Consider the following 14,985-nt stretch of genomic DNA (forward strand, 5'->3'; position numbering starts at 1 on the left):
CATTAAGGGTGTAGCATTATTAGACTAATTCGGATGGTTTGCCTCCTACCATGCTTCCAGGACAGAAAATGGAGTTTAAGTTTCATCAAGTCTATAAAATTAAGACTGCTTACTACACATTGCTGACCAAAGGGATTTTGCATGGATATAACGCTTTGTTCCTCGGAAATGAGGTTGTGGTCGAAGTGACAATATTATCGTAAGTAATCTTATATTGACCCCTTATATTGACCGATTCCAAAAGTGAAATTGTTATGTTATAAGTAATGTCATGTAAAATCCCAATGTCCATCAATAAAATACATATTTTACTACCAGCAGAAAGTAATTTTGATTTTGTAAGTCGGTGAAAACAAACTTAAATAGCATTCATCCTCAGACAGGGCACCGCCATTTTTGAAAATCCTGAAGTCACGGGCTAAAGTCTGTTAGAATTATTAGAATTATTAGAATTATTGAGATTATGATTTGTTCTTATTAAGTTAGAAAATCAAAGCTACTTTTTACTGGTAGTTAAATATGCATTTGAATCATGGCCAAAAGGATTTTGCATGACACAACTTTTAACATAAGGACTTCTTCCAAGGAAGCAAGGTGGGAGTCGAAGTGACATTTACATTGCAAGCAATGTTATATTGACCTCCACCTCACTTCCAAGAGTGAAATTGTTATGTTATAAGCAATGTCATGCAAAATCCTATTGTCCATCAACAACATACATATTTTACTACCAGTAGAAAGTAATTGTCCTTTTGTAAGTCGGTGAAAACAAACTTAAATAGCATTCATACCAAGACAGGGCGCTGCCATTTTTGAAAAACATGAAGTCAAATCCATTTGAATTAATGAGATTATGTATGGTTTGTCCTCATCACATTAGAAAATCAAAACTACAAAAATATGTATTTGAATCATTACCAAAAGGAGTTTGCATGACATAACCTAAGCGAGGTCGGTGTTGAAGTGAAAATACTACGCGATAAATTTCTTCACTTGCTAAATTTACATGGTTTGTAATGTTCACTCACCAGTTAGTAGACACTTGTCAATATACGTCTTTATACTTGGTCTCATAATCCTAATTACTTTATAATCATACTTGTATGCATTTTGAAACTTAATAAACAGAAGCAATCAGCGACTGTATAACAGGAATGTAATATGTAGACATTTCATAGTTTTCCTATATGAATCATAATTCGCATGCACGCCCTAGTGTATGTTGTCTGCATCATTACACTTAATGACAAAAACAATGATTCTTTGAAAGCTACGACAACTTATTAAAAACAAAAATGCAAATATTAAAATTAAAGTTATAGGAGCAATGTCAGGCTATTACCTTGTTCGAGGAATGTATCCATCAATATCCACAAAAACAAGTGATACATATTTCATATGCAGATTTCCCAAGTGATGTGTCTTTTAACAGTCTAATATACGAAAACATGATGTATCGTTTCAGGTTTTTCACATGGTTGTATAGTTTCATTGGTTACCCAAGATAGCACACCTGGCAACTAATTGCATAATGTGTGTTATTCTTTTTAAAAAGTTAGCCAATAATGAGCAATCAATGTATTGGCGGTTAATCCTTTGACAGAAGGGTGTTGTTTTACATAGACACAGACATGACAGAGTGTATTCAGTATAGATTAGTAAATGTACATACATAAACACTACCTTTTGACAAATCCCCCATTAAAATCCCCATAAAACTAATTAATCAATCAGCGTGTTATTGGTTAATCCTTTGATCGATTCAGACAAAAGAAATGCCAAATGGGGGCCTTTGTCAGGTAATCTAAGTGGAGTTACAACTAATTATACCTGTTATAAATTCATTAACTGAGCATCAAATGAATGATAACAAATAACGTGTAGGTTTATACCACCTAACACGGATTACACCAAGTGATTTTGACAGAATCGTCTATGAAAACAAGGCTTGTAACTCGAAAACTAGGCAAAGCAGGAGACAAAACTAAATGATAGTAGATTGTGAGAACATATAGCTTTCATTTTTCTCAACAGCTTTCACGATTTCAGGTTTGTACAAACCTGTAAACGAAATAGTTTAACCCCTGAAATGTAGATGAATACTGCACAGACCTTCATTTCTATACCCACTATTACGTCACGGAGATTCGCTGCTCTGATTGGTTGAAATTTTGTTTGTGGCTGAGAATTGTGCACTGTTGACAAAGAGGTCGATTTAAGGTAATCAAAGATCGAAATGAGCAGTTTTAATGACGGGATTTCATTTATAATGATGCCAGCAAGTGATTTTGCATTTGTACCCTATTAGAGTATACGTGACCTTTAAGGTTGTATCATTAATAGACATAAGGGAGCAATATACACTCGCCCATCATCATTAAGGGTGCAACATTATTAGACATACAGGGAGCAACAGATCGGTTCATCATTACTGGTATAGCATTATTACAGCTACACCTGATTGCAGGCAGAGGGCCCCTGTGTTCATCATCTCTGTATCTGGATGCAGGAGAGCTACACTATGACTGTAGGCTGGTGCATCCTGTGTGTACCATTTCTGTCCCTGGATTAACACAAATCCCTGCCCTCTGTATCTTTATGTCCTCCATGCTCTTGGCCAACACCATCACACAAAGGCTTGCAAGCTTTACAGCACAACCAGGAGACTGTCACAATTCCCTATCAGCCACTAATTAGTCCCACAGATTTGTGTGGGGTCATCTTTAAGCCTTGTCAGGTTCTGCCAACACAAGAGCCAGGGATCATAAAGACACAACAGAGTCTGTTGGCTTACAGTAAGCCTCCACAGGGTGGACACTTGTAACATGTAGCAGGGGCTGGGGCTGTGTTTGATGTAGCAGCCATCTGTCCACTGTGGGGTAATTTGGCCGTCTGGAAACAGCTGGGGTGAGGTAAGGGTAAACTGAGAGAAAGGCTGGGTGGCCAGCATACACGAAGGTCATATGACACAGAGGTGACAGAGTCCTAGACAAACAGTTAGTGCGTGATCCCCGATTTGTTACATTGTTACCTTTGTTAAGAACGGTCATCTGCTGATGTGTTGGACAAAGGTCTGTTGGATGGAAGGACAGACTGAATGATGGACAGACAAACACTAACTGTGTAAAGGAACAAGTGAACTAGTCTTTGATAGGGTGGGTCTCGACTAATTAGCTGAATCTTGTACCATAAAGATGACAACATAAGTTATATTTGCACAAATCCAGAGACAAAATCAATAGAAATTGAACTGGATATGAAGCTACAAGCAATACATTACAGGTGAGTGTACACCTTAGGGTGAGTGCTGCTGTGTGCCCAGCAGTGGGTCAGGTATGTGTCAGCAGAAAGATGGGAGACTCTGGCCACAGTTCTCTCCAGTTCCAGCAAGCTGAATACACGTAATTAGAATCTACTTTGGCTATATATTATGTATATGAAATGTATACTTTAATGGTACTTTCATGATAGACACAGTTTCTCAAGACAAATTCTTTTCAGTGAGGAGAATAGTCTCCCTCTAATGCGACAGCCTTGATATTCCTGGAATCCTGTTAAAAGCAGAGTAAACTCCTATTCACTCACTCCCCAGTAATCTTGGCACCGTTGTTTCACTGTAATGTTGGCACCATTGTTTCACTGTAATGTTGGCACCATTGTTTCACAGTAATGTTGGCACCATTGTTTCACTGTAATGTTGGCACCATTGTTTCACTGTAATGTTGGCACCATTGTTTCACTGTAATGTTGGCACCACTGTCTCCCAGTAATGTTGGCTTCACTGTCTCCCAGTAATGTTGGCTCCATCGTCTCACTGAAATGTTGTGGTCATAGTCTCCAATATGTTGGGGTCATAGTCTCCAATATGTTGGGGTCATAGTCTCCCATATATTGAGGTAATAGTCTCCCATATGTTGAGGTCATCATCTTCCATATGTTGGGGTCATAGTCTCCCATATGTTGAGGTCATAGTCTCCCATATGTTGAGGTCATAGTCTCCCATATGTTGGGGTCATCATCTTCCATATGTTGGGGTCATAGTCTCCCATATGTTGTGGTCATAGTCTCCCATATGTTGGGATCATCATCTCCCCCATATGTTGGGGTCATAGTCTCTCCTATGTTGGGGTCATAGTGTCTCATATTTTGGGGTCATAGTCTCCCATATGTTGTGGTCATAGTCTCCTATATGTTGGGGTCATAGTCTCCCATATGTTGGTGTCATAGTGTCTCTTATGTTGGGGTCATAGTGTCTCATATTTTGGGGTCATAGTCTCTCATAAGTTTGGGTCATAGTTTCTCAAATGTTGGGGTTACAGTGTCTCATATGTTGGGGTCATAATGTCTCATATGTTGGGGTCATAGTGTCTCATATGTTGGGGTCATCATATCCCATATGTTGGGTCATAGTGTCTCATATGTTGGGGGTCATCATCTCCCATATGTTGGGTCATAGTGTCTCATATGTTGGGGTCATAATGTCTCATATGTTGGGGTCATAGTGTCTCATATGTTGGGGTCATAATGTCTCATATGTGGGGTCATTATGTCTCATATGTTGGGGTCATCATATCCCATATGTGGGGTCGTAGTGTCTCATATGTTGGGGCTCATCATATCCCATATGTGGGGTCATAGTGTCTCATATGTTGGGGTCATCATCTCCCATATGTTGGGTCATAGTGTCTCATATGTTGGGGTCATAATGTCTCATATGTGGGGTCATAGTGTCTCATATGTTGGGGTCATAATGTCTCATATGTGGGGTCATAGTGTCTCATATGTTGGGGTCATCATATCCCATATGTTGGGTCATAGTGTCTCATATGTTGGGGTCACAGTGTCCCATATGCTGGGGTCATCATCTCTAATATGTTGGGGTCATCATCTCCCATTCTTCATTTCATACCCCATACAATATTCCAGCTAAGTGAAACGGGCCTGTGATTGAGACAATACCACAATAAATAGACAAATATTTGAAGCCATCCTCGATATCTCCAAGGTATACATTCCGATAAGTCTCCACTATACCCTGGACGCTTCTACGGCTCTGCCAGATAAATTTGTTACCTCCCTTGACTGTCTTTTGATCCAGTCAGGTGTGTACGCTGGGAAGTTGAGCGAACCAATCACAACTCACTTTCATTTTTTAATAATAATCTAACCGATTATACTTGGCAACAGAAACCATGCAGAGGTTCTCTGGAAGAGGTAGAAGGCGTTCTTGCGTATGTTGTTTTAAAGTTTCGTACCTGTCAATTTGTTTGTATGATTTCCCTAAAATCTGGGACGCATTGCGAGCAAACCTTTGCTGTTGCGACCGCTACCTTTGTTGACACTGGCAAGCTTGGTTATAACGGAGGCCTAGCTGACTGGCTACTGTGAGAAGGCGGAGCCAGCAAAGGGAGGTAATAAATTTAAATTTATTTATAGTGGAGACTTATCGGAACGTATACCCTGGAGATATCGAGGATGATTTAAAGCAAGATTCAATGCAATCATGGCACAGTGAAATGGTGCGAGTGAGTGAGATTGGTTTTGCATTGCTTTTAGCAATAGTCCAATATCACGGCAGGAGACAAGAGAAATGGGCTTCACACATTGTACCCATGTGGGGAGCCAAACGCTTTAACCACTAGGCTACTGCACTGCGCCACACACTGAAATGTTATGTAACATGTCACCAAATCTGACCCATTATGTCCATGGCTGTAGTGAGCCTTCAGGAAGCCCTGGGGTACCAACACTACAGAGGCTCCAATGAACCTACAATACAGCAACAGGAACAGCAGTAGCAGTGATGAAAGTATCCCATATCGTGTTGGCTGCCTGTCACAATGACGTTGGCAAACAAAGCCAATCTCCTCTCTCAACTGAAGGACACAAAGCACTCAGCAAAGAGCAACCACTTGTCATAGGAACAAATTAGGCTAAGGTCAAAACCTGCAATCAATCCTGCTTTACTGAGTAGAAGGATTTTTCAGCCTGTAAGACTATCAGACAAGTGACAAGTGCTTCATGTCAAGAGGGTTTGGGTTTCAAGTGAGGCAAATCTCTCTTGTTGGATACCCCATCAGTCAATATGACCCAGCTCACTTGAGACTAGGAAGGATGTACTCCACCCAGACAATACATATTGGCGATCACAGGCTAATGATGGCGATACACCTGATGCTGAGCTCGACAGATTGCTGCCCAAAGGAGTGCCACCAGGTGTTGATGTGTCCATCCATTCAAGGGCCAAGAAGTTATGACATAATACTTCCAGACAACTTTCTGCCTTCAACTATAATCCTGAACAGATGAATGCCATAAGGCAAACCCAAAGCTTAATGTCAAACATATACACTGTAAAAGACAAATGGACACAAGCTAGACCTCAAACACATCTACATGACAAATCAGGAGACACGTGCCATATGGCAGACTTACAGATGCATCTCAAAGACACATTAGGGGACACATGCCAAACCTCAAAAGCATCTACAAGACACATCAGGAGACACATGACACATGGCAGACTTACAGAAGCATCTACAAGACTAAGAAGCATTCTACAAGACTAAGAAGCATTAACCTCACATTGGAGGCCTAGGAATAAAGTCTTTTCCATGTAATCCAGTGATCAATGTCATGAGCAAATATCCATACAGCAAGTTCACAATGACACATTATCAAGTACCCTTGCCTGACTACCTGATCCATCAAGACACAGTTAACAACCAGCACAATTTACTGGTGAAATTTACTTCAGATCAGAACCACCATGGGCATACAGTAAATAGCTAGCATGTATAATAAATGCATGACCCCTCTGAGGATTAATATTCTCATGTGCTCATTTAGTACAGCAGTTTGATATCAAATGGATTGTGTGTAGAAGTGATGACAGTTTCTACTAAATGACCAAATGAAGAGGAAACTTGATGTTACATATTTAGGTGATGTAACATATCAATACAAGCAAACATGGAATCCAAATACTGACTTCAGTAAATGTTGTGTGTGAATGTCAATCACTGTAGTAGTGAGGGAGGTTTAATGGTGTTTGCAACAACACTTTAGACATAAAACAGGGCATCAGAGTGGCCTGTTATTTGTCACATGATAGAGAAGGTTAACAGAACCTGGCAGTTGGAGTCTTGAGTGATCAAGGGGAGTGAGCCAGCCAGCCAGCCACTACATTTCTTCTCACTTCCTGCTGGTTCCTACAAGACGCCATCTTTACACTGGTTCACACTCAGTCAATATCTAAGTCATATCATTCAGTCTTTATATACAGTTTTACATGTGAAATACTCTACTTACTTTGTGCATCTTCTCCGAATGTCCCCCATCCTCGTGCTCCTTGTCCTCATGTGTGTCCTCAGTGTCGGTGGTGAGGACATCAAGGGAGGCTGCAAGGTAGAAGCCCCACATCTCTTCTGTAACACAACAAGAATATAGATGACATCTCAGAAGGGTTGGACCCAGGCATCTATAACTGTGTGTTATGCTACAGGATAACGGGCCATGATACCAGTCACTGAGGTGCATGTGTGAGAGTGTGAGTGTGACAGGGTGAGTGTGAGAAAGTGAGTGTGAGAGGACAAAGTGAGGGGAGGTGAGTGAGAAAATGTAAAAGAGTGAGAAAATGAGAGAATGTGACAGTGACACTGCGAGTGAGAGTATGCCTACAGTGTGAAAGGAACTCACAGTGAATGTGAAGCAATAAAATTAAAACTATTTGAATGAGTGAGTGTTAAAATGTACAGAGGAGGAAGTGTGAATGAGAGTGGCACTGAGGCAATGTGAAAGCTTGAGGCAATGAGTGAATGGAAAACAAGTGAATGTGAGCAAGAGGGCCTATTTGACTGTTTCAGATGTAAAAATACATAAAAATCTGCAGACATCTTCTTTGGGAGATGTATCTATAAAGCTAATGTAAACCTAGCTCTGAAGAATATATGAACACAGCTAGCCAATCACATGCCATGCTGGAGGCAGAATTTCTGCCTGATATTTTCATCAAAACCAGATATATATATATATATATATTTTAGCTATATCAGCAATATTTTGAGTGTTTTACCTGTTGGATATTAATTTTATTTCCTAGCAGTATTTAACTGCCACATGACCAAGTGAATCAAACATAGGTTCCACTACAACATCACTCAGATTATGTATAGAGACAGCAAGGATACCAGATAGCACTGGGGGACACTGAGATTATGTACAGAGACAGCAAGGATACCAGATGGCACTGGGGGACACTGAGGTTATGTACAGAGACAGCAAGGATATCAGACAGCACTGGGGGACATTGAGATTATGTACAGAGACAGCAAGGATACCAGATGGCACTGGGGGACACTGAGATTATGTAGCGAGACAGCAAGGATACCAGATGGCACTGGGGGACACTGAGGTTATGTACAGAGACAGCAAGGATATCAGACAGCACTGGGGGACACTGAGATTATGTACCGAGACAGCAAGGATACCAGATGGCACTGGGGGCCACTGAGATTATGTACAGAGACAGCAAGGATACCAGATGGCACTGGGGGACACTGAGATTATGTAGCGAGACAGCAAGGATACCAGATGGCACTGGGGGACACTGAGATTATGTACCGAGACAGCAAGGATACCAGATGGCACTGGGGGACACTGGGATTATGTAGCGAGACAGCAAGGATACCAGATGGCACTGGGGGACATTGAGATTATGTAGCGAGACAGCAAGGATACCAGATGGCACTGGGGGACACTGAGATTATGTACAGAGACAGCAAGGATACCAGATGGCACTGGGGGACACTGAGATTATGTACAGAGACAGCAAGGATACCAGATGGCACTGGGGGACATTGAGATTATGTAGCGAGACAGCAAGGATACCAGATGGCACTGGGGGACACTGAGATTATGTACAGAGACAGCAAGGATACCAGATGGCACTGGGGGACACTGAGATTATGTACAGAGACAGCAAGGATACCAGATGGCACTGGGGGACATTGAGATTATGTACAGAGACAGCAAGGATACCAGATGGCACTGGGGTACACTGAGATTATGTAGCGAGACAGCAAAGATACCAGATGGCAGTGGGGGACACTGAGATTATGTACAGAGACAGCAAGGATACCAGATGGCACTGGGGGACACTGAGGTTATGTACAGAGACAGCAAGGATATCAGACAGCACTGGGGGACATTGAGATTATGTAGCGAGACAGCAAGGATACCAGATGGCACTGGGGGACACTGAGGTTATGTACAGAGACAGCAAGGATATCAGACAGCACTGGGGGACACTGAGATTATGTAGCGAGACAGCAAGGATACCAGATGGCACTGGGGGACACTGAGATTATGTAGCGAGACAGCAAGGATACCAGATGGCACTGGGGGACATTGAGATTATGTACAGAGACAGCAAGGATACCAGATGGCACTGGGGGACACTGAGATTATGTAGCGAGACAGCAAGGATACCAGATGGCACTGGGGGACACTGAGATTATGTAGCGAGACAGCAAGGATACCAGATGGCACTGGGGGACATAGAGATTATGTAGCGAGACAGCAAGGATACCAGATGGCACTGGGGGACACTGAGATTATGTACAGAGACAGCAAGGATACCAGATGGCACTGGGGGACATTGAGATTATGTAGCGAGACAGCAAAGATACCAGATGGCAGTGGGGGACACTGAGATTATGTACAGAGACAGCAAGGATACCAGATGGCACTGGGGGACACTGAGGTTATGTACAGAGACAGCAAGGATATCAGACAGCACTGGGGGACATTGAGATTATGTAGCGAGACAGCAAGGATACCAGATGGCACTGGGGGACACTGAGGTTATGTACAGAGACAGCAAGGATATCAGACAGCACTGGGGGACACTGAGATTATGTAGCGAGACAGCAAGGATACCAGATGGCACTGGGGGACACTGAGATTATGTAGCGAGACAGCAAGGATACCAGATGGCACTGGGGGACATTGAGATTATGTACAGAGACAGCAAGGATACCAGATGGCACTGGGGGACACTGAGATTATGTAGCGAGACAGCAAGGATACCAGATGGCACTGGGGGACACTGAGATTATGTAGCGAGACAGCAAGGATACCAGATGGCACTGGGGGACATAGAGATTATGTAGCGAGACAGCAAGGATACCAGATGGCACTGGGGGACACTGAGATTATGTACAGAGACAGCAAGGATACCAGATGGCACTGGGGGACATTGAGATTATGTAGCGAGACAGCAAGGATACCCGATGGCACTGGGGGCCATTGAGATTATGTACAGAGACAGCAAGGATACCAGATGGCACTGGGGGACATTGAGATTATGTAGCGAGACAGCAAGGATACCAGATGGCACTGGGGGACACTGAGATTATGTACAGAGACAGCAAGGATACCAGATGGCACTGGGGGACACTGAGATTATGTACAGAGACAGCAAGGATACCAGATGGCACTGGGGGACATTGAGATTATGTACCGAGACAGCAAGGATACCAGATGGCACTGGGGGACACTGAGATTATGTAGCGAGACAGCAAGGATACCAGATGGCACTGGGGGACATTGAGATTATGTAGCGAGACAGCAAGGATACCAGATGGCACTGGGGGACACTGAGATTATGTACAGAGACAGCAAGGATACTAGATGGCACTGGGGGACATTGAGATTATGTACCGAGACAGCAAGGATACCAGCTGGCACTGGGGGACACTGGGATTATGTACAGAGAGAGCAAGGATACCAGATGGCACTGGGGGACATTGAGATTATGTACCGAGATAGCAAGGATACCAGATGGCACTGGAGGACACTGAGATTATGTACTGATACAGCAACGATACCAGATTATGTACCGAGACAGCAAGGATACCACAACCCTTTGTGCTCCAACATTAGTTTCATGACATTTTTTGGGGTGAATATTGATCGGCAACAGAAACAATGAATAGGACTTAAACAATTGTGCCACTGGTTTGGGACACCACATTTGTTAATAACATCAGATTTATGAATATCATTAAGAAATGGCTCATGAATTAAGACACAGTTGTCTGTGTAACTGTAATCATAATACTGTCTGCAAGTGATTATTGAAAAAATGAGTTACAATCAAGTTTTGATAATAATGCCTGCCACCAATGATATGTCCGATTGTCACATTTCTGTCGATAATTTTAGCCACTTCTCACAGTTTCTAATACACAGTTTGTTACACCATGTGCTGAAGTCCGCTTCATTCAAGAGTTAAGCATATTGGGATAAAGTATTCTACATCGTAGGCAGCAGATCGCCTCATTTTTTGTCTCAAATTGCAGACCATAACCCCAGTTTTACTGGAACAGTGATAAAGTTTCTGCCATGCTGCTATAGCCAATGCTAATGTCTGCTACATCCTGACAGTTGCCAGGAACAGACGACCTACATAGTTAACATGGAAACTGACAGAATGGAAACACAGACATTGGAAGCACTCAACATGTATACTTAATGGTAAAAGAAAAAAGAACTTCTCATTTTTACTTGAATCTAATTCACTGATCACGTAACTGGTCTTATGGAGGCAATTTGCATACTTCTGCATGTAAAACTTAAAGAGATTATATGCATTAAACATTCCCATAAATTGAAATTGAAACGTTGGTGAAAGTGATATATTCTAAAGGTCACTGAGAACATTCATGGATGGTATTCACTCTTAAAATCTTATTTCACAGTTAAATATTCCCTAACAGCACCAAATGTTTTTATTGTAGATTGAGACATCCAGGGCTAAACCACAACTGACCTCTCCATACTGAAGTGGCCAGCGCACATCAAAGGCCATGTGACACCTGGTCAACCAACCAAATCACACATAATTGTGAACTTTAACAATGACCAGTCGATCATGAAAATCAAACCACTCAGTACTTAATGCAAGTGTTATTTTCATTGTCTGCCAGGCCCACTTGGTTCTGTTCTTGTCACAGGGAATACAGATGTAATCCTCTATCATTGTTAGCTGTGAACCTTGTGCTTTGCCGGTCAGCGTGAAATACACTCACACAATTTAACAGTTGCAGATAATGGGAACACTAATCTCCAAGTCACTGATATAGTTATACAAATTTAGATGCCTTCTAAATAAGATTTGTTGTCAAAGTTGATCACATTTTAATTACAAAATCAATTTTTCTGCATCTCAATCATTTTGTTTGCATGGGAAAATTGATTAAATATAGTAATGGAGTTTGAAAATCATTACATCTGTGGATGAAAATTTATACATTCATCTAATGTGCTCTGACTGAATGTGGAAAGTACAACTGGAAGAAATGGCCAAGCGTCTACAGCAATAGAGTGGAGCCACAGAGCACATTGTTCAATAATGACACATTCACATCTCAGCATGTTTTTACCTACGAACTAAAACTGCATTAACTTGAGATAAAGACTGTTGACTAATCCCCAATTGACAAGCCACACATGAATCCATCTTAATGATACAACTGTCTCCATGTTTTCTTTAATTGTCATGACAACCAGAGAGGAAGATAGAGGATTTCACCAATTTAGCGGAACTGTGGTCTTACACTGTAGCCGCAGAAGCCTGACATCTTCAAAGGAAACAATGAAGAAATGAGCTGTAATCTTTATTAAAGCATTCATGCAGAAATTCTTAAAACCAATCTGCTAAAATTTGTCCTGTGGATTTGGTTAGATGAAAGTAAGGAGAATTTTAGGATTGGTTTTGATTGTCACTAATAATGGTGTTCTCTTTGATGTGGTACACGCTGTTGCGTGTATAAACAGCTGTGAGATGAAGCCCTGACGATGCTGCAGGATGACAAGTGAGACAAGTCACAAGGTGTACATGTCGTAACTCACAATGGAGTCACGCTACAGCACAGCAGTATTTTGGTGATTCAAGAAGCACAACATTATTTACTGTGACTGAATTAATAACATCGATAATACTGAAGTTGCGTGTTGTCAATTACATTGTTATTGAATGCAGATGATGAACTGCTGACATTGTTTTACTTGTCTGATGATGTTGAGTAATCACTGGCAGATGTGGCAATGTTGTGCTGAGACGGGACCACATAGACAGCTGTCAGCTTCTGATACAATTACCATGATATACTCCACTTTCAACACACCACACATCTGCAGTGAGATACACACCACACACCTCACTCATCTATAGTAAGATACACACCACACACCTCACTCATCTATAGTAAGATACACACCAAACACCTCACTAATCTACAGTAAGATATACACCAAACACTTCACTCATCTATAGTAAGATACACACCAAACACCTCTCAGCTATAGTAAGATACACACCAAACACCTTACGTATCTATAGTAAGATACACACCACACATCTTACTTATCTACAGTAAGATACACACCAAACACCTCTCAGCTATAGCAAGATACACACCAAACACCTTACGTATCTATAGTAAGATACACACCACACATCTTACTTATCTACAGTAAGATACACACCACACACCTCACTCATCTACAGTAAGATACACATCACACATCTCACTCATCTACAGTGAGATACACACCACACACCTCACTCATCTACAGTAAGATACACACCACACACCTCACTCATCTATAGTAAGATACACACCACACTAATCTATAGTAAGATACACACCACATACCTCACTCATCTATAGTAAGATATTTCCAAATTAAAACCTACTAAAGTTGCATTATGTCATTATCATTATCAACTATTGGGCTATGTCATCACCAACAGCTATTGGGTTATGTCATCAGCCAGTAATATAGTGTAGTATACGAAGTACTGGCCTATGTCATCAGTTGGTAATATAGCATTGTATACCAACTATTAGGCTATATCATCTGCCAGTAATATAGTGTAGTGTACCAACTATTGGGTTATATCATCAGCCAGTAATATAGTGTAGTATACGAACTACTGGCCTATGTCATCAGTTGGTAATATAGCATAGTATACCAACTATTAGGCTATATCATCAACCAGTAACATGGTGTAGTATACCAACTACTGGGCTATATCATCAGCCAGTAATATGGTGTAGTATACCAACTACTGGGCTATATCATCAGCCAGTAATATAGTGTAGTATATGAACTACTGGCCTTTGTCATCAGTCGGTAATATAGTGTAGTATACCAACTATTGGGTTACATCATCAGCCAGTAATATGGTGTAGTATACCAACTATTGAGTTATATCATCAGCCAGTAATATAGTGTAGTATACGAACTACTGGCCTATGTCATCAGCCACTAATATACTGTAGTATACCAACTACTGGGCTATATCATCAGCCAGTAATATAGTGTAGTATACCAACTATTGTGTTATATCATCAGCCAGTAATATAGTGTAGTATACGAACTACTGGCCTATGTCATCAGCCACTAATATACTGTAGTATACCAACTACTGGGCTATATCATCAGCCAGTAATATAGTGTAGTATACCAACTATTGGGTTATATCATCAGCCAGTAATATAGTGTAGTATATGAACTACTGGGCTATATCATCAGCCAGTAATATAGTGTAGTATACCAACTATTGGGTTATATCATCGGCCTGTGATAAAGTATACCAACTACTGGGCTATATCATCAGCCAGTAATATGGTGTAGTATACTAACTACTGGGCTATATCATCAGCCTGTGATAAAGTATACCAACTACTGGGCTATATCATCACGCAGTGATATAGTGTAGAATACCAACTATTGGGCTATATCATCAGCCAGTAATATAGTGTAGTATATGAACTACTGGGCTATATCATCAGCCAGTAATATAGTGTAGTATACCAACTATTGGGCTATATCATCAGCCAGTAATATAGTGTAGTATACCAACTACTGGGCTATATCATCAGTCGGTAATATACTGTAGTATACCAACTACTG

General features: G+C 41.2%; 1 protein-coding gene across 1 annotated transcript in view; it reads right to left on the reverse strand.

Moving 5' to 3' along the window:
- LOC137283513 (U3 small nucleolar RNA-associated protein 6 homolog) overlaps positions 1-14,985 on the reverse strand; it is a 154,807-nt gene that overhangs the window by 45,152 nt on the left and 94,670 nt on the right. Inside the window, exon 15 of the mRNA XM_067815056.1 lies at positions 7,312-7,427. Coding sequence (XP_067671157.1) covers positions 7,312-7,427 — 116 coding nt within the window. The remainder of the gene's footprint in view (positions 1-7,311; positions 7,428-14,985) is intronic.

This window comes from Haliotis asinina, chromosome 5, assembly GCF_037392515.1.
Source record: "Haliotis asinina isolate JCU_RB_2024 chromosome 5, JCU_Hal_asi_v2, whole genome shotgun sequence".
Lineage (NCBI taxonomy): Eukaryota > Metazoa > Mollusca > Gastropoda > Lepetellida > Haliotidae > Haliotis > Haliotis asinina.